General features: G+C 53.0%; 1 protein-coding gene across 5 annotated transcripts in view; it reads left to right on the top strand.

The window, feature by feature from the left end:
- Positions 1 to 27759, top strand: part of SYNE3 (spectrin repeat containing nuclear envelope family member 3) — an 89278-nt gene that overhangs the window by 29685 nt on the left and 31834 nt on the right. For all 5 annotated transcript variants that reach the window (XM_057543378.1, XM_057543376.1, XM_057543375.1 and 2 more), the window contains 4 exons: positions 8434 to 8591; positions 16506 to 16678; positions 17966 to 18275; positions 26432 to 26593. In XM_057543378.1, the coding sequence (XP_057399361.1) occupies positions 8448 to 8591; positions 16506 to 16678; positions 17966 to 18275; positions 26432 to 26593 (789 nt within the window). In that variant the 5' untranslated portion in view covers positions 8434 to 8447. The remainder of the gene's footprint in view (positions 1 to 8433; positions 8592 to 16505; positions 16679 to 17965; positions 18276 to 26431; positions 26594 to 27759) is intronic.

Genomic DNA, 27759 nt, shown 5'->3' with positions numbered 1-27759 from the left:
CCGTAGGACTGAGGCGGCCCGAGGCGGCCCGGCAGCCGGGGCCTCAGTTTATTAAGTCCAGTTCTAGATTCTTGAGCAGAGCCCCAGGTTTACACCCTGCAGTCACCTTCCTGGAGCTTAGATGCTCATGGAAGACGACCCACAGGAGGCGTGGACGGCTCTTAGTGGGTTCTGGGGGGTACAGGCGGGGGCGTGGAAGCCGGGTAGCACCGTGGTGTTTAAGAACAAAGGCTCTGGACTCAGGCCATCCTGTGTTCCAATCCTGCCCCCGATACCTAACATCCGTCTGACTCTGGGCAGTGTTCTTAGTATCATTGATCCTCAGTTTTCTCAGCCATAAAATAGGGATAAGTGTCTCATTGGTCTTTGCAGGATAAATGAGTTAATAGCTGTAAGCCCTTTATCACGGAGTCAGGCACGTACAGAATGCAAGACACACGTGGGCTGTTAGAATCAGTATTGTTCATCGTGGGCCCACCACTTTCTGGCAGGCTATTCGCTTTACTGAGTCTCAGTTTCCATCCTCATAAAATGGTGCTAATAATGTCAGCCACACAACAGTCACTCTTTGAACCTGACTTTGCCCCTCTCTTTGCTTGGGAGGGGTTTGGTGTCGTGTTTTAGGGGCGTTCCCTAATGGGGTTTGGTTAGGTCTTAAGCAGGATTCTTGGAGTGTCTAGATCATTGAATGGCACGCGGCAGTAGAGCGTTTGCACATTCCCAGAGAACGTTTTACGCTGCCTTTACGGTGTTGGAGGGGCTGGAGCAGGGAGCTGTCCCAACCTGGTCCTTATGGGGTGTCTGCCCCTCACCACTGGCACCACAGAGCCCAGTAGGGCCCTCCATCCTGCAGCCTCAGCTTCCCAGGCCCAGGAAGGGGAAGGGAGAGGACGGAGGGCTCTAATCCCGCTGCCCCCAGGACACAGGGTTCTGAGCCCTGATTTGTTTCCCGTGGACTGCCCCTCAAGGCCAACCCGGCAAATGGTCAGTGCCAGTGCCAGTAACTTGTCCTTTGTCCTGCAAGGCTGGTCCCTCCCAGACCAAGTTGCAGCTTGGCCCATTGCTCAGGCAGCCCGGAATCAGGGCAAAGGGAGCTGGTGTCCTTCTCTATCTACAGATGGGCAGCCTTCGCAGGCCTGGGCTGGGAGACCTTCCTTCCCGTCCCCTGGGTCACAGGAGGGTTGACCCCTGCGGGCTGCGTCGCTCAGGTTCCCCTGTGCTGGCCCCGGGATTTCACCCACAGCAGCCTTTCCGCCCTGGCTGGGGTGACGCCTCCCTTGGGGCTCCGGTTCCCGCGGCTCAGAGGCTCCCAGCGCGGGTCTGGTATCACCACCTCCTGCTTTGCCCCCTCCAGCCGAGGTGTGGAAGTAGCCAATCTCTGGGTTCCCTTTTGTCTCCTGGCAGCTTCTCAGCTCCTTCACCCCCAGGGAGCCGGGTCCCTCTGGTTCACAGCTGGACTCAGAGTGGATTCACTCTGCCTGGTTGAACCCTGTCCAATCAGAGTCACGGTCTTTGGGCTTTGGAATCTGACAGAACAAAGTTCAAATCTCAGTGCTGCCCTGACGGCCCTGTGCCCTGGACACTCCAGCCTCAGTGTTCTTGTCTGCGGTTGCGGAAGGTGACGGCAGTCCTGCCCACTGAGCGCTGGTCCTGAACAGGTGCCCGATGAACCCCCCAGTATTCTAAGAGGAAGGTGCTGGTCGGTGTGGGGGGGAGGAAGTTCTTCTGAGGTCCCTCTGCTAATCAGCCGAAGCTCTCCGCCTGAGAGGATGCCCCGCTGCCCTACCTCTGCTCGATCCTGTGTGACCGACCCTCAGGGACCAAATGGATGACTTGTAGACAAGCGCTTAGCACGGACGTAGGCCTTTCATCATGGTGGAAATGGCAGCACCCTTTTCTCTGCCCTGGTTGGCTTTTTTTTTTTTTCCAAGTCTACATCACGTTTTCCAATCCCCTCCATCCAACTGCACACTGCTTTATGGCCCTTCTGCCTACTCATTCACCCTGAGGCTTCCTTGTGACTCTAACTAAGCTCTCCCCTCTTGACTCGATGGCTCAGGCCTGGAGCTGTTTCTGGAACCTTCTTGGCTCCCCTGAAGTACAGCCCCACAGTCCATTTCTGGGAGAGCTGTGTCCCCTGTCACCTGCTGTGGACGCGTCGGTCTCACAGGCTGGTGCCTTTTCTCCCGGGGTCCATCTGAACATGTGCTCTTTCTTGAGTCCGCTCCTCTGCTCGCTCATCTGCCCTGCCCTGGCTTGTCTGTCATCAAGGAAAAAAGATCATTTCTCTTCTGGCTGTCATTTGTGATAACCACACGGGACGCTGAAAACCAAGGCTGCTTCCTTTCTAACCATCTCCTCCAGCAGACCAGCGCCGGCCTGAACCAGAAAGGGCCTGCATCCTGTCTCTGGTTCCTCAGGGACAGCCCAGAGACGCACCTGGAGCCCCACTCCCTTGCTGCCTGCAGCAGCGCCCCAGGGCTGCTACCCAAGAAGGGACTTGGAAATGGAAACAGCTTTTTAAAAAATGCCTGAGCACGTTTTTTTTTTTTTTTGCTAAAATGTTTGGAAAATGCATAGTTCCATTTTTAAAAAAATCTTGTGTCCACTCAACCAATCCAAGAAGGACAAACTCATGGACGATGAGAATTCCCCCCTCCCTCCCAGAGAGGCGTGCCTGCCATGCTCGCTCCTGCAGCCTTCCCGCCTGGTCCTTGGCCTCGTGCAGCTGCCTGTGTCTGCAGTGACCCCCTCCCCCCACCCCGCTTCCACCCACCCCCTAGGCAAGGGCTTCCCTTCTGCATCCTCCCCAGCCAGGGTGACTCGCCTGAACCTCAGAATCAGTGTTGTCACCCCCACCTGAACCCATGTTGGCTCCCGATTGCCCCCAGGGACCAGCCCAGCCTCCCGGACATGGCTCTGGGGCTCTGATCTGACCCTTGCTTCCTTCATTGCCTCCCCCCATCCTCAAGCTCCAGCCTCCCCATCCCCCAGTGTGTCGAGAGCCTCCCCAGTATCCCTGCAGCGCCTCCCACTCAGCTGGTGCTCCCCTCTCTCAAAGCTCACTTTGGCCCCCTCGCTGGACAAGGAGCCCCATGGGCCAGAGCCTTACCTGGTTCGTCTCTGAATCCTGAGCACCCAGCAGCTGTTAAGATGCACAGATGCATTAGTCTATGGCTAGTAACCCCCATTGCTACCCCGCACCCACCTTTGGGATGGTGTGAGAGCCGCCGTCTGGATGCAGGTTTCTAAAGAAGGAGAGCCCTCCACCTGACCCCAGAGGAATTTGGGGTAAAAAAAGAACTGCTTCCAAGTATGGAATGTGTTCCAGGTGCTGGGTAGGAGGTTTTTTCATTAACCAAATCTAGGTGTTGTCCCCATGCTATGGTCTGAATATTTATGTCCCCACAGAATTCACATGTTGGAATCCTAACCCCCAGTGTGATGGTGTCAGGACTTAGGGCATCTGGGAGGTGATTCTAATCCTGTTCTAACATGAGGGTGGAGCACTCATGAATGGGATTAGTGCCCTTATAAAAGAGACCCCACAGGGCTCCCTAACCCCTTCTTCCATGTGAAGGTACAATGAGAAGTCTGCAACCAGGTCTCCCCTGACCGTGCTGGTACCCTGATCTCGGACTTCCAGCCCCCAGAACTGTGAAAAGTAAATTTCTGCTGTCTATAAGCCACCCGGTCTGTGCTATTTTATTATAGCAGCCCAAACGGACTAAAACCCGTTTCCAGGTGAGGAGATGGGGACTCAGAGAAGTTAAGTGACTGGCCAGATGTCACACAGCTAGTGAATAGTGGGTCCAAGACCACCAGGACCAATTATAATTCCTTCTGGCCTCAACATCTGTCCAATCCCAGGACACATGCCTGTGGGTCACTTAGCCAGCTCACTTTGCCTGCTGGCCGCTGTGGCTTCCTGCAGCTGCTGGTTACAGCCTTGGAGCATCTACAACTGAAACTGGCAAACTGTGGCCCGTAGGCCACATTTGGCTAGTAGTCTGTTTTTGTGCAGTGAATGTGAAATGGGTTTTACATTTTTTAAGGGCTGTAAAATCAGAGAAGAATATGCAACAGAGACTGTATATGGCCTGCAGAGTATAAAGATAGTTACTACCTGACCCTTTACAAAAAAAGTATGCCCCTCACTGTATAAAAGGTCCCCAGGACCGCCTCCTTTGGAGTTTCCATGTGGCCCTGGGAGGCTACTCACCTCGGCCTGCCTTAGAGGGTCCACGATGCTGGAAGGGGTGCTCTGAACTGGCTGAGGAGGGGGGTCCGTGGGGAGAGAAGGGGACCAGGGCCCAGACCAGGCTGACAGTCTGAGGGCGGAGGCTGGTGCATAGGCCCCAGCTGGCGTGGCTCACAGAGATCTCAGTAATATGGACCCTTCCAACCCACAACCTCAAAGACCCTCAGAGACCCTCTTTTCAACACTCACAGTGTGCAGATGGGGAAACTGAGGCCCAGAGAGGCAGAGGCGTGCTCAGGGCAAATGTGCAGATTCCAAGCCCAGGGCTCTTTCTCCTACTTTCCCTGTCACATTTTGGAAGGCTTCCCACCCTGCTCAGCCCAGTACTATGGGTCAATTCCTTGGCTTATTTGTTCCTTCAGTGGACATTAATGAAGGGCTGGTAACTTGACTCTCCAGCACTGGGGTGCAGAGGTGGAAAGGCAGCAGGAGAGGAGGTGGCCTGCCCAGAAAATATAGTTGGTGGTTACGATGCTCTGGGGTTCCACGCCGGACAGCAATGCTTGGGGGAGGGGGCTCGCTTCTAGAAGAGGGAACAGAGGTCGTTGTCTTGGCTGTGTCAGAGAGGAGCTAAGAACTGCACATCTGCCCTGGGGTTGGCTGTGAGGAGGCACGGGAGGAAGCAAGGCTGGAAACAGGGTCACGCTCAGGGCTTGGAAGACTGCTGCAACGTATCTTTTAAACAGGGCAATGGTCAGCTGGATTTGTGTTTTACGAAACCCCGTCTGGTTCCCGCCTGGAGAAGGGATGGGAAGAGGGCCGGAAGCTTGTTGGAGTCGATTGAGGAAACGGAGGGAAATCCATGATGTTCCTGGTGAGGGATGTTAAGGAGGGATGACTTCCTGGTCCATAAACCAATTGTGAGTGGGCTTTTCTTGAGCTGCTCATTTGCTTTTTAACTTTAAACTTTTAAACTTGTGTAAGGAAGCAGGCTCTCCTTTCCATCAGTTGTGGATTCTAACCCAGGCCCATGGACAGACAGGGGGCTATGGATAGAATTGCTACTGACCTCTAACTGATGGCAGTTTCTTCAGTTATGCAGGAGGCAAAACAAAATCAAAGCCTACTCTGTTATTAGCAGTGGCTGTAACTTTGTCACATATATTTTTATGTTGCACTGCAGTCATTGTAGATTTCTTGAAATGTATTTTATGCCCATCAGTATTTCAAAATTCCAGTAGTTATTAGACCCATTGTCATTAGATCTTGTGATTTAATGTGTTAGTAAGGTAGTGTGTGGGGTGTGGGGTGTGTGTGTGTGTGTGTGTGTGTGTGTGTGTGTGTGTCATGAATTCGATTTTTAGTATTTTGATAACTATGTTTTAATATGATTGGCTTCCTTTGTAATTCTTGCAGTTTATTCTTGGCATTTAAAGACTGTATTCCAAGAATACAGGGGTCCACAGTAAAAGTCCATCCCCCTCCCCTCAAATCCCCCACCCTTGTTTGCAGTTCATCCACCTGCAGCCCACACAGGCGTTCAATGTGCAGCTTCTCTTCTGGAAGCTTCTTGAGGCAGAGGTGGTGCCCACTTATTTGCTGCTGTGGTTGTAGCATCTCGCCTAGCTAGGAGCGCGTGTTTAATTCCCGTGTGTTTCACTGACCTGGAATGAAGTAGTTTGGTAGAACAGGCCAAGAGGCCCTGGTCTCTTGAACTCTGCCTGCAGCTTCACCAAGCTGACAGTTAGTGGTCCCCCATCCGAGGTTAGAAGAGCCCATCTGAGGCTGATCCGGGGGTCTGAGGTCCACCCGAGTCCTGCCCCACCCTGCCGGACCCCTAGTGTTCCATTTGAGTACCTTGGGGTCTCCAAACCATCACACCTCCCAGGCCCTGGGCATTTCCAACTGCAAGAAGGGTTCTGCACACCTCGCTGCCTTTGAGCGTTTAGAGCATCCGCCCCCCCTCCGCATCCTGTCATCTGAAACTCTGGGAGCTAGTTTCTCTCCTCCCATGCATCGCTTTGTAAAAAATAAAAGCTGAGCTTTTGGAAGCCAATCAAGTCACACACTAGACGAGAGAGATTAAAGCCACAATGAACCAATTTAAATGCCTGCGCATTCTAATGTGCTTTTCAAACGAAGCATTCAGAGGCAGGGAGTGGCTGCAGGGAACGTATTAAGTTGTTAGAAAAACATCAAAACAGCTCCGGAAGAAAATTGGGAGACTGAGCTCTGAGGACCGAGATCCAGGAGGGAAGCCCGCCCTGGGTCACCCACTCCCTTCCCCTCGCTGCTGGCGACCTTCCCCTCTCCCAGTGTGCGTCGTGCGGTCTGATGGCAGAGCTGCCAGTGCCAGGGGTAGAGGTGAGGGGCGGGATGCCCAGATTCCCAGTCAACGCCTGTTGCACAACCAACTGATGATTGAGAAAAAAGGGCCGACAAACAATTCAGCCAATGTTAAGAAATTATTTGGGTTTTTTTAATTTTAAAGTAACGATTGCCCTTTCTGGAAAATTCACAAAGTGCCTAAGAGGAAAAATAGGGAAGCAGAAAAACTTCCAACTGTGATTACACCAACCAGACAATGGTCCTTAACCACGTGGCCTCCAAAGACACCATGCCAGGAAAAGAGAGGCCCGAGGTCATATGGGATGCGTCTTCAGCCACTTGCCCACACCCCTCTCTCCGATTCGTCACATGGGCATTGGTTTTTGTTTGTTTGTTTGGACCACTTCACGTGGCTTGCGGGATCTTAGTTCCGTGACCAGGGATCAAACCCATGCCCCCTGCAATGGAAGCGTGGAGTCCTAACCACTGGACCGCCAGAGAAGTCCCTACATGGGCATCGTAATGGTGAGATTTCCCAGCCTTTTTCTAGGAGCATGGTTTTTCTGTGGTTGTTTTGTTTTGTTTTTATTAGCTGTAGAGCTGGGGCTACTAAGTATAAATTTTGTTGCATTTTTTTGATATTATCATTAGAGCCTAAGTATTCTCCATCACAAATTCATTTCAAGCCTACTTTTTATTGGCTGCATAATATTCTGAAGTGCAAGTGTGTGATACTTTCCTTAACTAATTTCCTATTGTTGGGCATTTGGGTTGTTCCTAGTTTTGTTTTGTTTTGCCTTTTTAACAAATGCTGTGGTTGGTTTTGGGTGCATGACACTTTATACCAACGCTGGGCTATTTCAGCATTGGCAGAGGGTTTACTCTGTGCTAGGCATTGTGGGAGATTGGAGGATAAACTAGACACAATCCTTTCACCTAAGATGCAGATATAAATAACTTTAATCCAAAGTCGGTTATAGTTGCCATAAGCAGACAACTAGAACCGAAATACAGAAGAGTTTTTCCTGGGCTTAATGGGATTTTAAGAAAGTTACATCAGAAGATCTGAGAGCTTGTATCCGCAGCTAGAAGGTAAGGGAAAGAGAGGAGGGGACAGCATAGCAAAGGAGTTGGTTTAGCTGGGAGACCTATGCCAGGAGGCGGGCATCCCCGAAGGCAGTGGGTCTCAGCTCAGATGCTGGGTCAGTTGATTGTCAGTGGCTGCCAGGAGGTGGGTGACGTGTAGCTCAGTGGAAACACTTAGCAACATCTGCCAGGGACCCAGGTTTGGTGGAGAAGTAGCCACAAGACACCTGGCTCACCGGGCCATCCCCAACCTGAGATATTAATTTCAGGTGAGGTTCAGGGGCTGGCGTCATCCTGGCCAATGCCCAAAAACTGTGTTTCTTAGGTTGAGGCTTTTTGATCCATTCAGATCAAGATTCAGTGTCTGTCACAGACATCTCAGCCTGTGTGTGTTTTAGGATCCACTTTTGGAGCAGTTTCCAACCAAAAAGACAGGAGAGCGTTAGCCCTGAGTGCCAAGCTAGCGTCAGAGGGGAGCAGGGAATCTGAGACAAAGAGAGTCTTTGCCAACCGGGCACCCTGGGCCCGCTCTCCCTGCCCAGCCCCCGGAGAGGCCAGACCTGTTTTCCTTCTCGGCCCATTTCCAGTCCTTTGGCCCCCTGACAAACACGATCGCCTCTGGCTGTGGCTACGAAGTCAGAGCATTGGAGCATCAGAAGGGTGTTGGGGGAGGAGCGTGAACCCCATTCCCAGGGTCAGGCTCCCGACCCTCGCCGCCATCAGCCGGCCGGGGCCTCTCCACAGCTCGCCTTCCCCCCCGCCCTCCTCGCCTCCGCGTTCGCACCTGTGCGCCTGACCTCGTGTGGTCCTGTCTTCAGCCCCTGCAGGTGCCATGACTCAGCAGCCGCAGGAGGGCTTCGCCAGGAGCTTGGAGGACGCCCAGGAGTGGATGAAAGCTGTGCAGGAGCGGCTGCAGGTCAATGACAACACCCAGGGGCCCCGCGCGGCCCTGGAGGCCAGGCTGCGGGAGACCGAGGTATGCAGAGACCGTGGCCTTGATAACCCCGTGGCCTTGGCCCTGTCCCTCCCCCTCAGGCCTCAGGTTTCCCAGCTGTTACATGGCAGAGCGGACTAGACCGGTGTTTCTCAAAATCTGATGTCTTTGAATCTCCTGGGGTTTAAGTGCAGATTCTGGTCCAGGAGCTGCGGGTGGACCCGAGATGTGACATTTCTGACGTGCTCTCGGTGACACCTTTGCTGGGGGTCCTAGGATCACACTTTCATCGTAAGGGTCTGACTCTCCCATCCTGGAAGGGGGCACCGTGCAGCTGGATGGTCCCCACCCCCAGGTGGCCCAGGCCCTGCTTCCTGCCCCTTCTCTGCTTCTCTGCAGCTGAGGCCCCTCCCTTGGCTTTTATAGGGCTAGAGTCCAGCTCTACCCTGACCTGGCACAAGGCGGAGGCTCAGTGCTACCCTGACTGGAAGTGCCCATGCCCAGTGCCTGGCCCAGCATTGTGGTGCCCCCCCCACCTGAGGGCATCTGCTCCGGGCCAGGGCCCAGGGGGAAGAGCTCTAGACTAAGAGTCAGAGACCTGGGTTGTAGTCTCCATGCTGATCTAAAGTGCTGTGTGACCTCGGCCACATCTCTGTCCCTCTCTGGACCTCAGTTTCCCATCTGTAAGTAACGCAGTTGACTTAACGTCTCTCAGGTCATCTCCATTGGGATATTCCACAATGCTAATTTATCACCTGAAAGGTTGCTTTATTTAAGGGGAGGCTTACCTCTTCCTGCACAAACTGACCCCCCAACAGGCTAGAAATAGAGCTGACCCCACCCCCACTTCCCTGTGTCTTGTCTTTTCTTTCTTTCTCTTTTTTTCTTTTTGTGCTGTCTTACTGATTTTGCACATTTTATTGAAAATATCTAATGCTTTTTTTGGAAGTGGACAGTTAAAATTAAGCATTGATATCACCTTTTCAGGGCCAACGGCTTAAGTGTCACCACACAGTATGAAGGAGGACCCAGGGTTTGCATTTTACAAGTGGGGAAACTGAGTCTTGGAGTGGTCTGGTGACTTGTTCAAGTTGAAAAGGTCTCTGGGGAGGACACTCCACCCTGGAATTCTGGTCTTCTGACTCCTCTTCAAATGTGCTTTCTGCTTTCCTACAGCATTGTGTGCTTCTGTAAAATTGCGCCTGCCAGCGTCAGGGTGCAGGGTGTCCTGGTTTCTCAGGCATTCTGTTTAGTAGAGCAGCTCACGGGACTAGAGAGAGGACAGGCTTTGGAGTCTGGAAGTCCTGAGTTCAAATCCCAGCTCTGCTTCTTGCTGGCCCTGTGACCCTGCTGGACCTCTCTTCACTTCCCTTCTAGAATGGGTGAAGCTCATTATGTCAGGGTGCTGACTTCAGGAGGGTGGCTCACCAGCTGCCTTGAGGAGGCTTCTGTGGCTGATGGATGTTAACATAGAGCAAGCCCTGTGCTACCTGTGAGGCTGGATGTAAATGACCTGAGGTGACAGCGACAGTGGCACCCTCTCTGTTCCCCTCCCGCCACCCCCCATCCCCTCCAGTGTTTTCTGGCATTTCCTGTCATCCCAGTTGCCCTCAGAATAGTCCTTCTCAGTCCTTCATTGGTCGGACCCCAAAGGATCTGAGACCCTCCACTTTGAGTCACGTGTTCCGTCAGCCTCCCCTGTGCCAGGCCTCGAACCTTGGGATGCCAGGTGATGGTGCCTGGTCCCTGCCCTCAGGGAACTCCTCCCAGGTAGGCACAGGGATGTCCGCCTGTCCCAGTGGGAAAGGTCCCCCATCCCTGCTCGGCCTCCCTCTTGGTGCGACACCATCCTAGCATGCACCGCCCTGGACCACTTGTCCTTTTATAGCAACCATGAACAGATACTTGAGGCAGCTGACGAGAGCCCTGCCCAGGGGACCATCACGGCAGAAAGGAGGGGTGACCACTCTTGAGTGGCCCGGTCAGAGGCTTCTCAACTGGACGGTGAAGTGAGTGGAGAACCCAGGGTACACGGGGAGCCCCGAGGAGGTCACGTCCCCTGGTCCAGAGGGTCAAGAGAGGCCTCTGGGGACAAGGGTCTTTACTACTGAGGCTTGAATGAGGAGGAGTTAGCCAGACTGGGGGATCCAGGGGGAGGGGAGGGAAGGGGCTCCAGGCAGAGAGAACAGAATAGGAAAATCCCTGGAGGTGGGCACAGCTGGGGGGCACATGTGGGACACCCCCGATGTTGGTGTTGGGACAGCATCAACCATCAGGGAGAAGCAGGGGTCAGGGCCAGAGAAGTGGGGAGGGGTCAGTGGTTCCAGAGCCTGGAACAGGGAGCTAAGGAGGACCCCTCCTCTGTAACAGAGTGGGTGATGGGTTGGAGATTTGGAAGGTCAAGGGCAAGCCTGGTGAGGAGAGGAGTTGACAGCCAAAGCCCCTTCTCTTGTCAGTCTTGGCCTTTGTCATCATCGTCATTATTATTGTCACCAATATTCATTATCAAAAGATGACTCTGCCCGGTCACTGAGAGAAGGGAGCTGACATTCAATCAGCAACTATTATGTGCTCAAGCCTGTACTATCAGCTTTCATGTTTAGTTTCCCCAAAGCCCTGTGATTGTGGTGTATTGTCCCCACTTTTCAATAGTGAAATGGATCCCTAGACACAGTGACGGGCCAGAATGAAAGGAATGGATCTTGTCAGGGCTTGAACCCAGGGCTGAGTTCAGAGCATCACTGGCCGTCCCCGTGTGGGGTCCGGGGGCAGTGGAAGGGGTGAGGCACACCCTCCACTCGGGTCCACGGCATCACGGGGACAGGCATGCACGTAATCCAGCAGCCATACAAGTATGTACGAGGTGCCTCCCTAACATGGGTCTCATGAAATTATTCTCCTCCTCTAAAACCTTCCATGGCTCCCCATTGCCCATGAGAGAAAACCCAGCTTCACCTGGCATCAAATGTCCTCCACTACCTATCTGCCACAACCCTCTTCTCCAGCCTCAGCTTCCCCCTCCAGCCGACCTCCCAGGCACACATCCTCTCCCGCTGGCAGAAAACCTCCTAGATTTCCTATCACCAAACCTTTGTGCGTGCTGTTGCCTCTACTTGGAACGCCCTTTCATTTGGGTCTGGGTGTGCATGTGAAATGAAACGTCCCCTTGTCCACGTGTCTTTCCTAACCCCTTCCCCCAGCCCCAAACCCAGCTCCTGACAGCCCTGCACAGCACTTGCTGTCTCAGCGTGCTAATCCCTTTGGACCTTGCACCATTTGCTGGCAGCTCATTATCCCCTGGTGGTGGGTCTGGCTTCATTAGGCGAAGGCAAGGGCGGCCCTTAGGAAGAGCTGTTGGCAAGGCCAAGGTGACCGGCTTCTGGAAGCCGAGGGAGCACTTCCATCAGGTGAGCCCTCAGGGATCTGGCCTGGAGCCTAGGTCAAGGGAGCTGTGTCCTGGGTGCCCCACCACCGTGCTCTCCCACAGGGCTCAGACCCACTCGTTTTCTGTGTGCTTTGATGTTTCAAAACCGATTTTGCAATAAGAAAACATTTCACCCTTGTCCTCTGGTGAAAGGGAGCAGCTAGAGCCTTCTCCACCTGCTGGTCCGTGGGACCTTCCCTGGCATCTGGGGTCTCCCATGCGATCCCTCCACCAGCTCAGTGATGCACGTCCCAAGCGCCTGTTGGCTAGAGTGACCAGGATATGAGTTCTGATCCAACTCTGAAGTTTAGTCGCTGTGTGGCCAGGAGCGGGTCCCATGCCCTCCTGCCACCTCATTTTCCCAGCTGTAAAGTGCAGGAAGAACCCCCAGCGGGGGCGGTTCAAGAGAGGCCTCTGGGGACAAGTGACTTCACTGCTGAGGCTTGAATGAGGAGGAGTTAGCCAGGATGGGGATCCAGGGGGAGGGGAGGGAGGAGCCTGGGGGAGGAGGAGAGCCTGGGGTCTGGGGCCTGCAGGCCTGGGTTCGAATCCCCGCTCTGGCTGTGGCACCTGAGGAGAGTTTCCAGTGCCTTCTGAACTTCAGCTTTGCTCCTGGGGAAAGTGCTAGTTGCCACCTTGCAGGTGGGTGGGAGGATTGAGGCCAATGACTTACTGGTGCACTTGGCAAAGTGCAGGGCACGCTGGCAGAGCCGGTGGAGAAGATTGTTTCTCGTGGTTTCGATGCAGGGACGCCAGCCTGTGGACTCTCCCAGCCCGCGCCGGTGCCCGCAGCGGCTGGTCTCCCAGGTTGCAGCATCTTGTCTCTTTGCCCTCTGGTTCCCAGCCTCCTCGGCCCTGCACTTGGGGTCTAGGCCAGGCTGCTTCCTTACTGGTTTCCAAGCCTCTTTATGGTCAGAGACATGCCACATTTCCTAGGACTTGGCTTCCAAAAGCCAGATGCCCTGAACACGCCGTGTTTTCCTAGCTTTGCTGGCTCAAATGTCTGCTCAGCACTGAGGTCCGGTGCCACTACCACCTCCTCATAAGGCCTTCTTGGTTTGCCCACATCCCTCCTCAGAGCTCCAAGTTTGGGGTCTCTCATGGCTCTTTTACAGTCGTCTGTGCTCTTGTCTGCAGACCCCCTTACAGCCTGCAAGCATCGGGCCATGTTTGTTTTCCTCCTGGATTCTAGTACCCAGCACAGCATTCAGCATAGTACTCAGCTCAGTACCCAGCACAGTACCCACCACAGTACTCAGCTCGGTACCCAGCGTAGTACTCAGCACAGTACTCGGCATATTACCCAGGACAGCGCCCATCTGGCCGTGACTGCGTTGAGGGAAAGCCCTGACTCACCACATTCCTCCAGCCTTCCTGACCTGCTTCTCCTCCCCGCTGAGGTTTTCCCTCCACCCATCCCCCGCCTGACTTTTGCCCTCACTGGCTCCCTCGAACCAGAATTGCTTTGTGGCTGCAGTTCAATGACCCCTTCCCAGCTGGCTCGTGTCCCTTGCCCAGCACTCCTGGACTGCGTGCTTGCTGGGGTGGGGCTGTAGAAGAACCACGCACCTGCCAAAGAGCGGAATCATCAGGGCAGAGAAGGAAGGTAGAATCTGCTTCTCGGAAGCTGGCTTTGCCAGCTCAGCCCTAGCCTCTGGTCCCACAGCAGACATGCCTCTGGTCGCTGATTTGGTTTTGGGGCAGGGGTTTCTGCTTCAGGCCAGGTGGGGCTCGTGTTCTGCCGGCCTTGGGACTGGCCAGCTCTCCTCTCTTTGCAGGGAAGCAACAGACTCACTCCCCTGCAAAGAGCGGTGGTTCCCCCCGTCTCCCGTGTTCCCCTGGTCCAGCCTGCGCCTCGCTGGCCAGGAATCAGGAGGGCAAAGGTCCAGAGGCCTAGAGGAGATCACACCATCAGGACCCTGGACTTTGGGAAGGGGCCCTTGTCCTCATGGGGACTTTTAGGCTTGGCTGGTTCCTTGTGAGTGTGGCAGAGAGAGATTGAATTTAGTTTCTTCCCCAAGCTGCTGTCTCCCTTCGTTCACGGAGCTGGATTCCGACTGAGGTTACATTGGGCAGCCCCTATAGAGGAGGCCTCACTAACTGCTGCAGAGAATTTTTCTGCAAAGCTAAGGTTTCTGTGGGTCCCCAGTGCCCCCACTGGTAAAATTGGAATCACCGTGGTGCCCATCTTGCCAGCTTGGGGATTGGGCATGGGGTCTACTCCACAACTCTGGGTGTCAGAGACATCAGATCCTGAATTATTATTATTATTTCTAATCAAATTAAATCTCACTGGATGGCAAGAAATTCATCCTCAGCCACGCTGGGGGACCCCTGCTTCCGAGTGGTGTGAACTGTTCTGTGCAGAATCTTACTCAGCCCAGAACGTTCCACGGTGGCCCTGGATCTTTGGTCCACACTCGTCACTATGGTGCCTTTGTCTGCCACTTTGCTGCTTGCTGCTGAGCGGGACTTGGGGTCCCTGCTGGGCGCTTGCTGTCCCCATTACCTTCTAGGGTCCTGCAAGCCCTGCTGCTCGGCGCAGCCCCTGAACCCCAAACTAAAGCTCTTTTCCTCTCCTGGGGAATCTCCCTGCTCCTCCCTCTACCTGCCCCACACCCCACTGAGAGCACAGAGACAGCCCTTGTAAGGAGGTTGTTTAATCTCACTCTTTGATAGCACGCGTAGGCAGGGAAGTCCCTCTATAGCAGGGGTCCCCAAGCCCTGGGCCGGGGACCGGTACCGGTGTGTGGCCTGTTAGGAGCCTGGCTGCACAGCAGGTGAACGAGCGAAGCTTCATCTCTGCTCCCCATCGCCCGCATGACGACCTGAGCCATCCCCCGCCCTGCCACCACCCGTGGAAAAACTGTCTTCCACGAAACCCGTCCCTGGTGCCAAAAAGGTTGGGGACCGCTGCTCTATACTATCGTCATCATCATCGTTAACCACTCTCATATGAGGTAACAGAAAGGACTGGGACCACTGCCCATTTGCACGTGTTGGGGGAGGGTCTACATAACTGCTCAGTGGTTTATAAAGTATGCTAGCATATCAGTGTTCTAATTAACAGTGTTTTTGAAAAGTAATATTATAACCTTATGAGGTAGACAAAGCAGAGACTGTTATCACCATCTCTGAGTGACTGAGTGACCTGCCTGGGACCACAGAGCTATCAGTGGGGCAGCATTGGACACGGCAGGAGGCCCTCCCCGACCCCACCCACAGAGAAGGCTCAGACGGGCCAGCCCACTGGGACATCAGTCTAAGAAAACTGACTGCCAGCCTTAGGGAGACAGGCTGGGGAACAGCTGGAGCTTTAGGCAAATGCTGTGCTGTCAGTAAATATAATCAGAAGGTAAGCAAAAGATAGTAGTAACAGTGAACAATTTTGGAGGGATGAAGGATGCAGTGTGGGCCAGGCCATGTGCTAATGTATCTCGCAATGTTACTATAACCTTGGGTGGCGTAACCATTATCTTCCCCCATTTCATAGGCCTGGAGAGTTTAAGTACCATGACAAAGGTCACACAGGTAGTGGGGACTAGCCCTGGAATTGGAGTCTAATCTTATTTTGACTGCAGAGACCAAGCTTTAGTTGCCAAAGAACTAGAATAATAACAGTGAATAATGACAAGAGCTAATGTTACCAGATAACGTACTATTTGCCAGGTGCTGTGTATCGGCCTTGGTCCTCCAAGAAGCCAAGGTCAAGATGAGGTTAAATATGCAAGACGTTTAATAGGGAACCATCTGTGAGAGAAAATGGGACGGGAACCCGGGGAGGATGGGAGGAACACGGTCAGTCCAATGCAGGTCCGACCCTGAGTCCAGGAGAGCAGGGAGAATCTTGGGCTGCCGGGTGGTTCTCAGGGAGTTTGACAAGGCCATGGGGCATCCCGAATCAGTCACCCATCAGAGGAGCCCAGTGTCCTGTAGTAACGGGCCTGCCTTCATGTTCCTGTTTGGTCACTGGTGGGAACAGCTGAGGAAGCGAGGCCTTGGTGCCAACTGCAAACTCAGAGATAATTCCGAGCCTCGGCTGGGGACCTGGGCCGAGCCCACTCCCTGCAGTGGGCCTGAGAGGCAGATTCTCATGGCGCTACACACTGGGACATGCACTTTACGTGCATTTTCTCAGTTAATTCTGAAAAAAAAAAAAAAAAATCTGAGAGCTGAGTACTACTATACACCCACTTTACAGACAAGAAAACCAAGTCCAGGGAAGTAATGAAACTTTTCTGGGTTCACACAGCTGGAAACAGGCCCATCGGGGAAGGGAGGGCACTCCTATCATCAATCAGACAGCTCTGGGCAGTTCTGTGCTGATTAATCTCCATCGCTGCTCGCTCCCACCCCAGAGCCCTTAGCAGCCTGCCCAAGGTCCCAGGAGAAGGGGCAGGGGCTGCGATTCGAACCCCAGCTCTTCTGGTCTCAAAGTCCTGCCTCTTTCCATGTCTTGCCACTGTCTTCCCAAGGCTCTGCCTGTTGGCGTGTTGTCTAACTCCTGGGAACTGGCTTTGTGTCCACAACAGAAAATATGCCAGCTAGAGCCAGAGGGCCGCCTGAAGGTGGACGTGGTGCTGCGGGCGGCCGAAGCCCTTCTGGCATGCTGCCATGAGGACCAGAAGCCCGAGATCCTGGCCCGGCTGAGGGACGTCAAAGCCCAGTGGGAGGAGACGGTCACCTACATGACCCACTGTCACAGGTAGGGTGGCTGGGTACCTTTCCAGGCCTTTGTCTGCAGCTGCTGCCGACCCTCCGTGCCCACCACCACGCTGGCCTGGGGCCTCTGCCCAAGGGACATTTCTTAGGTCCTGGGATTACTGGGAACAGGATGCTCTCTTGGGATATCAGTCAACCCTGCCTGCCTCTTTCTAATTATAATCAAGCTTAATGAGGATAATAGACAGCGGGAGCCCGTCGTGTTTTGCCAACAATTAATTCTTGGTAGACTTGCCGCGCGTGCATCCTCCAGCAGAACGGCCAATTGGCCCTGGTGGGTAAGAAGGCCTGTTGCCTTGCTAGCACTTTAGCCCAGATTCTCTGCTTGTACCAGGGAGCCAGGTCGGGGGTGGGGGCTTTGCCTGACCTGGGATCGCCTCTTGCTCTGCTGGTTACTTGCTGTGTGGCCTCGGGAAAGTTACTTGACCTCTGAGCCTCAGGCGCCTCATCTGGACAATGGGTATAATCTACTGTTTCTCGAAGGTTGTTAGGAGGATGGCGGGGGATAGCAAATGTCAGGAGCCAGGTACAGCGCTTGGCACACAGGAGGTCCTCAGTGGGCAGGAACTGCCAGCATCTTCTCCGTCTTTATGAAACCAGAATGTGGAGTGGACCGGGGGGACTTTACACAGTGTTTTCTGCTTTTCAAACTCTTTCACTTGGAATTCCAAACCAGGTAGCTTGATGTTGGCTGGACCAATAGGGCCATCTCCATGTTACAGACGGGGAAACTGAGGCGGGTGCGGAGGCAGGGTAATGCAGCGAGTTCACGGCACGCTGGGACCCATGCACGGGCCCCAGCCCTCTGTCCCCGCTGAGCGGTGACAAGCCCACAGATCCTACTGTACTCTGCAAACTAAGAGACACTCTCCCCGTGGCAGTCTTCTTGTGACTGCTAGTGGGCATCCGTGTGGCAAGAGCCAGGGTGACTGTGTGTGGGGTCCCAACACCAGAGAGAAACAACTGGGGGCATCGTCGTGCATCACTAATAGGAGTTTGGGGCTAGAATTTGGGGTCCTGGTGGCTAAGGGCATCAGCAGGCTGGGGGTTCTCAGAGCAGGTCTGGAATCTGAGCCACCCTGATCATTCGCCCCATGGAGCTTGTTTCCCAGACGGGAGGGTCTTGTGTATCAGGACTGGGGTGAGGCCCGAGAGGGTGTCCTTGTGCCCCCTCCCCCAGCCCCCCAGTACCGGGGAGGGGGCAGCGGCACGGCCTCCCCGCCCGTGAGCCTGGTGGGGGGATGCTCATGGCCGTGGCCTCTGCCTGCAGCCGAATCGAGTGGGTGTGGCTGCACTGGAGCGAGTACCTGCTGGCCCGGGATGAGTTCTACCGCTGGTTCCAGAAGATGACGGTGGTGCTCGAGCCCCCTGTGGAGCTGCAGCTGGGCCTGAAGGAGAAACGCTGGCAGCTGAGCCACGCCCAGGTGCTGCTGCACAACGTGGACCATCAGGCCGTGCTCCTGGACCGGCTGCTGGAGGAGGCGGCCTCCCTGTTCAGCAGGATCGGAGACCCCAGCGTGGACGAAGACGCGCAGGAGAAGATGAAGGCCGAGTACGACGCGGTGAAGACCAAAGCCCAGGTGGGTGAGGGCAGTGGGCTGTCTTCACCCCTTCATCCGTTCATCTGCTCCCATCTACCCATCCGCCACTCGTTTGCTCCCTCACCATCTATCCATCCATCTACCCAGCATCTACTATCCAACCACCCGACACCCACTGACCTGACACCCACTGACCCACCACCGTCCACCCATCTCCCCACCCTCCCATCCGTCTACCCACTCACCCATCTATCTCCCCTCTAAACTAACCGCCAAATCTCTTATTTACTGTCTACCCACTCACCACTCCATCCACTTACCTACCCATCCATCCACCCATCTCCCCACCCTTCTATCCATCTGTTTACTCACTCACCCATCTACCTCTCCACCAACCTAACTAGATCTCCTATTCCTCTCTCCAACCGCTTAATCACCCACCCATCTATTCATTCACCTACTCGTCAACCCACCATGTACTCTTCACATACCCATGTACTCATCCGTCTCTCCACTGTCTACTGCCCACCGTTTACCCCTTCATCCACTTACCTACTCACTATCTACTTGTCACCCATCTCTTATGCACTCACCCAAGCATTATATAACTACCTACCTGTCAATCTTCCACCTACCCATCCACCCACCCCTCCACCATCCACCCACCCATTGACACATTACCTACTATCTGTATGGCCAGTGTTTCTCATGCTTAATACACATGTGGGTACTTCGTTAGTGTATGTTGACTGACTGACTGATGGACTTTGAGGTTCACTTCCACCCGGCTCTCTTCCCCTCTCCCTCCCTCCCTCCTTCCTTCCTTCCCTCCCTCCTCCTGCCCTTTAGTCCTTCTCCTTTGCTTTTCTCCTCTTCTCTCTTTTGTCCTTGCCCCAATTCCTCTGCCCATTCTTTGTCCCCATCTCTCACCTCATTCTTGCCTTGGTTTAAACAGTCCATTGAGTTATTAAGTTCAATTTTGTTTCAAGAAATTCTATTTGGTTTTGTATTATATCCCTCATTCATTTTTTCTTTCTTTCTTTTTTTTTTTTAAATTTACTTATTTTATTTATTTATTTTTTGGTGCATTGGGTCTTCGTTGCCACACGCAGGCTTTCTCTAGTTGCGGTGAGTGAGGGCTACTCTTCGTTGCGGTGCGTCGGCTTCTCATAGCGGTGGCTTCTCTTGTTGCAGAGCACAGGCTCTAGATGCGCAGGCTTCAGTAGTTGTGGCTCGTGGGCTTAGTTGCTCCGCAGCATGTGGGATCTTCCCGGACCAGGGCTCGAACCCGTGTCCCCTGCATTGGCAGACAGATTCTTAACCACTGCACCACCAGGGAAGCCCCTCTTTTTTTCATTGTCCTTTTTCTCTTAAACTTTGCACTCTTCTCAGGTATGGATTCTATCTGTAGTCATTTTAATCATACACATTTTATAATCGTCAGGCTGCTCAAGTAGCTGAAGTTCCTGGCCTGAGGCTGCCATCTGTTGGGTCTCCTGACATGGTGGATCGTTTCCTTGGAGACTTCGTAATTCTGAGCTGTGAGCTCATCCTATTTGGGGCCTTATCTGCAGAACCCCGTGGTTGGGCCTGGCCCTCAGAGAACTTGTGTTTTCTTCAGCCAGGCTGCCGTGGGAATTTACCTTCAGGATTCCTATTGAATGTCCCTGAAATGTTTTGGGGGTTCTTAAATCAAGTGGGTTCTCTGCACTTGAACCCTAAGCCAAAATGATGCAAGAGGCTCCTGGCTCTATACTCCGAAAGGTGACTATCTTTTCATTTGTCTTTTCAGCCAGGGCCCAGGCTGAAACACATATGCTTCTGCCTTGTATTGTGCTGGTGAGAAGGTTTTTTCTCTAGTTCACCCTTTGACAGAGGGGGAGTCCCCTGAGTATTCTGCCTTTTTGCCGTGGTCTCTGCCCCCCTGGGCCCAGAGTCTTACCTCCTCCTCCAACCTGAACATTAAACCCAAGAAGACGTCAAGCGCACATGTGAGTTTAGCATCTTGGTTTCCATAGCATCTTTGCATCTGGTCCACGGGGTATCTCTTACTTCGGTGTGTGCGGTGCGTGCATGGTTCTGCATTTAAATGATGCTTGTTACATTTTATCCAGCATTTCTGGCTGGCTACGGTGGAAGGGTATTCAGCTCTCCCATGTTGCTGGAGGTGGAAGTCTCCTGGGTCCTTCAAGTTACGGGAAATGGTTCTATAATAAGCAGAGATCTGAGAAACCTTGAGTAGGAACAGGACGCTGGCCCCAGAATGCTTGGAAAGGGACCTGGGTTCCAGCCAGGCTCTGCTGCTTCCCAGCTGTGTGGCCTCGGGGCGCTCACCCTACCTAGAACCAGGTTGTAGGACTGAATGAGTTTGCATGTGAGCTCTTTGAAATTGGCGAGCATTTCCCCAGCATAAAGGATGACTTGTGCTCTCAGTAGCAGTGAGAAGAAATAGCCACAACAATGGTGTCTGCCATGCAGCAGGTGCTAGGAGCCCTTCATTGAATGAATGAGAACCCCGCCCCTGCAGCTGGGAGGCCCCGAGGACAGGCAGGCAGGGTGGAGCTTGGCTCTCAGAGATGTAGCCGGTTGGCCCTCCCTCGCCGCATCCAAGTGGCTAGAGCCTGCTTAACAGCAATTCTCTCTCCAGGTCTGCCCCACGGGCTCAGGCCGGAGAGGTGCCTGGCCCATGGCCTCCTTGCTCTGACTTTACAGGAAACAGGTGCTTGTGTCAATCAGCAGAGAGCGCCTCGTGCAGGAAATGGAAAGTGGTTTTGTGTGTGTGTGTGTGTACGTGTACACGCGTGTGTATGGAAGGGGCATGCCTGGGGCACTGGTGAACACCAGTTCTAAGAAATGATCACCTCAGAGATTCTCATCGTCCCTTCAGGGAACCCTCCCCTCACTGGATCCAAAAATTTATAGAAATCACAACTCTTATTGGCGAATGCTATCTTTTCCTAGTCCCTTCATGTCTTTGACCTCATTTGATCTTCCCAACCTTCTCATGTGATAAATAGAGAAGGTGTGACTGGGCCCTTTTTTTTTTTTTTTTGACTTAAAGAAATAATCTACAGATAAACAACAAGGTCCTACAGTATAGCGCAGAGAACTATATTCAGTATCCTGTGATAAACCATAATGGAAAAGAATATGAAAAAGAATGTGTATATCTATATAACTGAATCACTCTGCTGTATACAGAAGAAATTAACACAACATTGTAAATCAACTATACTTTAATAAAAAAAAAAATAATAATCTAAGGGTCAGATACCACTGGCCCATCAGAAAGAACCGGAAGTCCTAGGCGACTCCCTATGTGGACTCCTCCTTTGGTGGTTGCCCCGGGTCCTGGGTGAGTCGCTTAGCCTGTGTCCATCAGGGGAGAGCAGGGGCCGCCAGAGCTCCTGTGGGTCCAGCTCAGAAGGTGGAGGCAGTGGTACGTGGGAGGTTTCGAGCCCCTGGATGAGGGAGCAGGTTGTTTCCAAGGGTTTTCCCGAGGCGCAGCCCAGCTGGCAGCATGCTGGGGGCAGGAGCCTGGGGGCTCTGCCTGTGATGGAGGGGTGGGGGGAAGTTGCCGCCCTGGCAGAAGCCCTCGGAGTTGCCAGATGGGCTGGTGAATTTTGACCTCAATGTGGAAACTGAGGGTGTGTGCAGGGTGACTGGACCCTATGAGAGAAGGCAGTTCAGTTTGGCCTTTTGAGCTGCTGGCTGAAGCTCACAGACCCTTGGTTTTCTCCTCCTGGCTGCCAGAGGTTTGGGAGTTCTGTTCTAACTCACAGGGAGCCTGGTTGGCTCTCGGGGTGGGGTGGGGGGTAGGGGTGGTGAACGGGGAGCTGTTTCTTGTCTCTCCCAGAGCCGGCAGTAGAAGATTGAAAGGCAGTATCGGGGAGAGGCCAGGGCAGGCCCCTACAGAGCCTCTGAAGTTGTACTCAAACTGTCACGTGAATGTGCATTTTGCTGGAGAGAACAGTCATAGCTTCCAGATGATGCCATGACCTTCAGAAGACAGAAGCTACTGAGAGGGGCAAACTTCTACATCACCCTTAGCAAGGGTCCTCATTAGTAAAATAGGATATAGCTTCCCCAACATCAGCCTCCCGGGGCATACCCCATACTGGGCCTTCCAGCCCCAGACGAAAGGAAGACACTCTGGCTCCACCCTAAGCAGGGTGATGGACACTGCGTGTCCAGTAGCCCTCAGAGATTCTTGGTGGCCCGGATGCCTCCTGGTCACCTGCTCTGTACATTTGATGAAGGTCTCACCTTGCACTAAAGTCAGACGAGAAAGCCACCCTGAGGCAGGCAACTGAAATCCTCCCACCCCAGTGAGAGTAGGAGAGCCATGCAGGGACCCCTAGAGGTCCAGGCCTATTCTCAGGGTGGGAAGGGTCCCTGGGATATTGTCTTAGTCTGCTCGGGTGGACAGAACAGAATACCATAGACTGGGTGGCTTAAAAAACAGGAATTTTTCTCACAGTTCTGGAGGCTGGGAAGTTCGAACTCTAGGTGTCAGCAGATTTGGTTCCTGGTGAGGGGCCTCTTCTTGGCTTGAAGATGGCGGCCTTCTCGCTGTGTCCACACGGCGGAGAGGGAGGGTCAGCAAGCTCTCTGGTGTCTGCTCTTATAGGGGCACTTATCCCATCGTGAGGGCCCCACCCTCATGACCTCATATAACCCTGATCACCTCCCAAAGGCCCCGCCTCCAAATACCATCACATCGAGGGTTAGGGCTTCATCATGTGAATTTGGGGAGGACGCATCTCAGGCCATAGAAGATACTGTATGTATTACTATCTCAACTTTCACCAAGGAGAGCCCATTTCATTATTTCTCGTGCTGGTTAACAAGCCACTACTTATGCCTCTAAAAATCCAGTTTTGACTTCCAATATGTTAATTAGCAAGGCCTCTGGTGTTGATAGGGACAGGACCACAGAAGCACAGCGGGGGTCACCTCTGGACCGTATCCTTCGTGACCACCCCCTGAAGGGAGATTCTTGATCAGGAAAAGTGGCCAAGCCCGGGAATGAGCAATGGCACAGCCAGCAGAAAGCAATTGAAAGTCAAGAATAGACAAAGCAGGCTGGTTGCCAGTAGGCGGGACCTGCTTGTTTACTTTGCCTGATGGTTTTTAATCCAATGATTCTGTTTTCTGAAGGGCCAGGCAGATAGTAGCATCCTCCTCCTCCCTGCTTCCCTCTGTGACTGTGTTTGTTTGGCATCTCGGCCAGGAATCAGAGCCCGTCCTGCAGCCCTTTGCAGAGGCGCAAATCCAAGCCCGCCCTTGTTAATTGGTTGGGTTTTGACATTCCTGACGACTCTGCCCACACAGATGGTTTAATTGTTTGGTGTAACGAGAGGAGGTGGAGCCCTCTCCCATTTGTCACCCACATTCCTCCAACGTGCCCTGCCCGGCAGTGGCTGAATTGTGTTCTGTGATCTCGTTATGCCTGGCACAGAGCGCGGCTGGATGCCTGCCTTGCTCGGCCGCGTTCCTTTCCTAGCACGCCTGCTCACCATCACAGAGGCTTTTATTTACTCTGGATTTCCCCCAGTGCCAGCACCTCATTCTTCACACACACAGAGCCGCCAGGCGGCACTTTTATTGGAGAGTTTGCCTCACTACAACATTTATCACCATCAGTGTCAACCAGGGGCCCAGCCCCTATTCTCTGCTTAGTATTCTTGACCCACTTTGTTTCATAAATGAATCTTCCCGTGGAGTGAGGAAGCTCGGGGAGGATTCTGGTGGATGCAAATAATCCTGCGGGGAGGGGGAGCCGGCAAGGGAAACGTGAGGGAGATGGTCACTGCGCCTTGGTCCACTTTCTGAATTCAAGCAGCCCCGTGTTTCCCATCTGTCAAGCGCTGATGTTGAAGCTCTGAGCCTTACTCCCGTAAGTGAGAGGATTCTCATCTCTTCACTGAAGGACTTGATCCTGTGCCTTGGTTTCCCCGTCTCTGAAATGGGGATATTTTCTCCTACTTGCCATGGGTGTTGCAAATGTTTAAATGAATTAGTGTTTCTAGGTTTGGTGAGGGGCTTCTCCACGGGAGGGGAAGGCACATACAAACAGCCAGGGAGGTTTTTCAAAGCCACGTGTCCGTCTACCCTTCCCAGTTGAGAATTGTTGGCTTAGCCTCGTAGAAGGTCAGGACCCTCCTGAACATGGCCTGTCTCCATGGCTGAGGGCTGAGAGCTGAGGTCAGCAAACCACTGCCCGTAGGTTCAATCCAGCCCAATTCCTGACTTTTCTATGACCTGTAAACCAAAAATAGTTTTTATATTTTTCAATGGTTGGGGGAAAATTAAAAGCAGAATATTTCATGACGTGTGAAAATGATAGGAAATTCAAATTTCAGTGTCCATGATTCATTTGATTGGAATACAACCGTTCTTTATGTGTTTGCCTGTGGCTGCAACTTGTGTGCTACGATGTAAGTAGCACACAAGTGGTTGAGAAGTTGCAGCAGAAACCACATGGCAGGCAAAGCCCAGAATATCTACCGTCTGCAAGAAAGAAAGATTCTGCCATCCCCTGGGCCTGAGCAGTGATTTTGGAGTCTGAACTTGGCGTTTAAATCTTGTCTGCAAGAGTTATGTGACCTCCCAACACCCCTTTGGATACTTGCATAATGGGACAGTTTTGGGATCGTTGTGAAGATATTAAATAAGATAATGCTGGTCTATTTCCAGGTACATAGTAGGTGCTTACTAAATGAAGGTCCCCTGGTTCCTTTTTCTTGGCTCTCCTTGGAGAGATCCCTCCACTGGCAGACACCTCGCGCTTAATTACTTCTGGCCACTCAGAAAGCACTTAGTCTCAGAGCCTGCCCTGAGCGGGACCAGGGAGATGAAATCAACCCCCGTGTCCTTAGGGAGCGCTTGGTCCCCGCCAGATGACAATTCGGTAGACAAGGCTGGGGGAGAGCCACAGCCTGGGGCAGTGGGCAAAGCTTCAGAGCAGGTGGGCCCTGGAGATGAGCATTGCCAGGTGGGCACCCCTCACTTGGTTGGGTGTGACAAGAGCACAGGGACACAGGTGACAGTAAACAGTGGCTCAGAGTTCTCAAGCTCTTACTAGCTGCCCGGTGCTGTTCTGGGGTTGTGCGAGCCCTGACTCACTTAATGCCCCACCACCCCGGTGAGGCAGCTCCTGTTATCAACCACACCATACGGAGGGGTTAATTACAAGCTCGAGGGGGGCCAGGGTCAAGCCCCAGGCAGCGGGCTCCCAAGCCCAGGGTCCTGACCGCTGGTCTGCAGAGCCGCATCGTGGGGTCCTGCCCTTGACCACCAGGCTACAATGCTTGGACCTGGGCCTGGGGGCAGTGAGGAGTCGTGGAGGGGTTTAAAGAGATGGTGCTGTAATCAAGGGTGTGTTTTGAAAATCAGAATCTCTAGGCACACAGTAGGTCTTATAGCAGGACACTGTTATCTCCCCAAATGTCACCCACCCTCAGGACACCATCTTGCCCCTGTGTGGTTAGAGCTTCAGTGGGATTGTCTGAAAATAGAGGCAATTCCAACACTTGTGGGCAAATCACCACACTCAGGGGGAAATGGGGGGCAGCCTGCTGTTTACTCTCGTACCCTGTGGACACAGTCGCAATGGAGCAGAGGTGCGTTGGCCCAGCCTTGCCTCCCAGGTTGGAATCTTGGTGCTGTCCTAGCCAGGTGACCTTGGGCAAGTCATTTCACTTTCTGTGCCTTGGTTTCCCCATCTATCAGACTGGGATAATAATGGTACCACCTTATGGGGGTAGTCAGGAGCATTCAGTGAGATGATCTTGTACACAAAGTTCTTAGGGCAGTGCTACGGCACCTTGGTAAGTGCTCAAATGGTAGTGTTATGTAGCTGTTACCACGGCCCCATCTTGAGTGCCATTCCTAGGACGTGGCAGGAAAAAAAGCCCACCGTGTGGTTGACAAGCCCAGTGCTGACATGTTTTGGTCTCCAAAGCCAAGAATTTCTTGGCTGATTGCTGATAAGGTAGAGAAGAATGTGTGGGATCTTTGTGTCCAGAGAAAGGGCTGAGGGTCAGTTGCGTCCCACGCTCCCTACACATGTACACACACACACACACACACACACACACACACACACACACAGATTCAGGCCTGGGAGGCCAGGGGAAGGGCAGCCTGGGCTGGGGACCTTTATGGCCGGTGACTCTCCTCCCCTTCCACAGAACAGAGTGGACCTGCTGGAGCACGTGACCCAGGAGCACGAGCATTTCCAGGTGAGCGTGGACGAGTTCCAGCTGTGGCTGAAGACAGTGGTGGAGCGCGTGCACGGCTGCATGGGGCGCAAGTGCCAGCTGAGCACCAAGGACCGTCTCTCAGCGCTGCAGGTAACCCCCGGCAAGTCTCTGCCAGAGTGGGGAGGGAGCGCTCATGGCTGGTGGGTCTCAGAGTTTATTTAATAGGATGGAGCTGGGGGGGGGGTCCCAGGAGATACAAACATCCCTGTACACAGACCCCACAAGAGGAGAAGCATGGGATGTGGTGTAGATCCCATGCTTGGGGCCTCGGCTGCTTTATGGAAATCTCTGAGCCAGTAGGGCATTTGGAAACCCAAGGCCACAGCAGCATGGTCTAGACCAGCTGGGCTCAAATGGGGGACATTGTCCATGTCTGGAGACATTTTTGGTTGTCACAGTTGGGAGCGGAGGTGCTCCTGGCATCTAGTGGATGGAGGCCAGAGATGTTGCTAAACATCCTGCAGTGCACAGGACAGCCCCCGACCACAAAGCACTGTCTGACCTCACGTGTCAATATGTGAAGGTAAGGAACCCTGGTGTAAGCATCAAACCTGCAGCGGGGAGAAGCTGGGTCCACTCTGGGCTTCCTGACTTGCTGTGATCTTGAACGAGCTTCCGACTCCCTCTGTAAAGTGAGTGGGTAGATTATCTTCAGTAATTCAAGGACCACTTTATAATTTTTGATACAGCTATACAGCACCTGTACCATTTATTTAATATTTGTATTTAAATCGACTCTCTTTTGAAAAAACCAATGAACAGTGACCACAAAATATCTTATATGACTTGTACAGTTTCCCCACTCTCTGAAAGTAGTGTTCCTATGAAACCGTTCATGAGCCAAAATGGTGTAAAGCAGAGAAGTGGGACTTCCCGGGCGGTCCAGTGGTTAAGGTTCTGTGCTTCCACTGCAGGGGGTGCGGGTTCGATCCCTGGTCGGGGAACTAAGATCCCACATGCCGCACAGCATGGCCAAAAAATTAAAAAGAAAAACAAACAAACAAACAGAGAACAAACAGAGAAGTAATGACCTTTTCTCGCAAAAGCTAAAATCCTCTTTGGATTTCTTTCAGGTAGCGAAAACAGGTACTACTGTAGGTCTTTTGTAAAAGCAAAGTGATATAAATTGAACTTTTGAAAAGTGTGGGTATCTGTAAAAGAATGTTCACAGCAACCTTATTCATAACAGCCCTAAAGTGAAAACAACTCAGATTTTTATCAGCAGAGTATTGGATAAACACATCATAGAATAGAAT

The sequence above is a fragment of the Balaenoptera acutorostrata genome, chromosome 3 (genome assembly GCF_949987535.1).
Source record: "Balaenoptera acutorostrata chromosome 3, mBalAcu1.1, whole genome shotgun sequence".
Taxonomy (NCBI): domain Eukaryota; kingdom Metazoa; phylum Chordata; class Mammalia; order Artiodactyla; family Balaenopteridae; genus Balaenoptera; species Balaenoptera acutorostrata.
The sequence above is the reverse complement of the archived record's forward strand: the minus strand, read 5'-3'. Positions and strand labels throughout refer to the sequence as shown.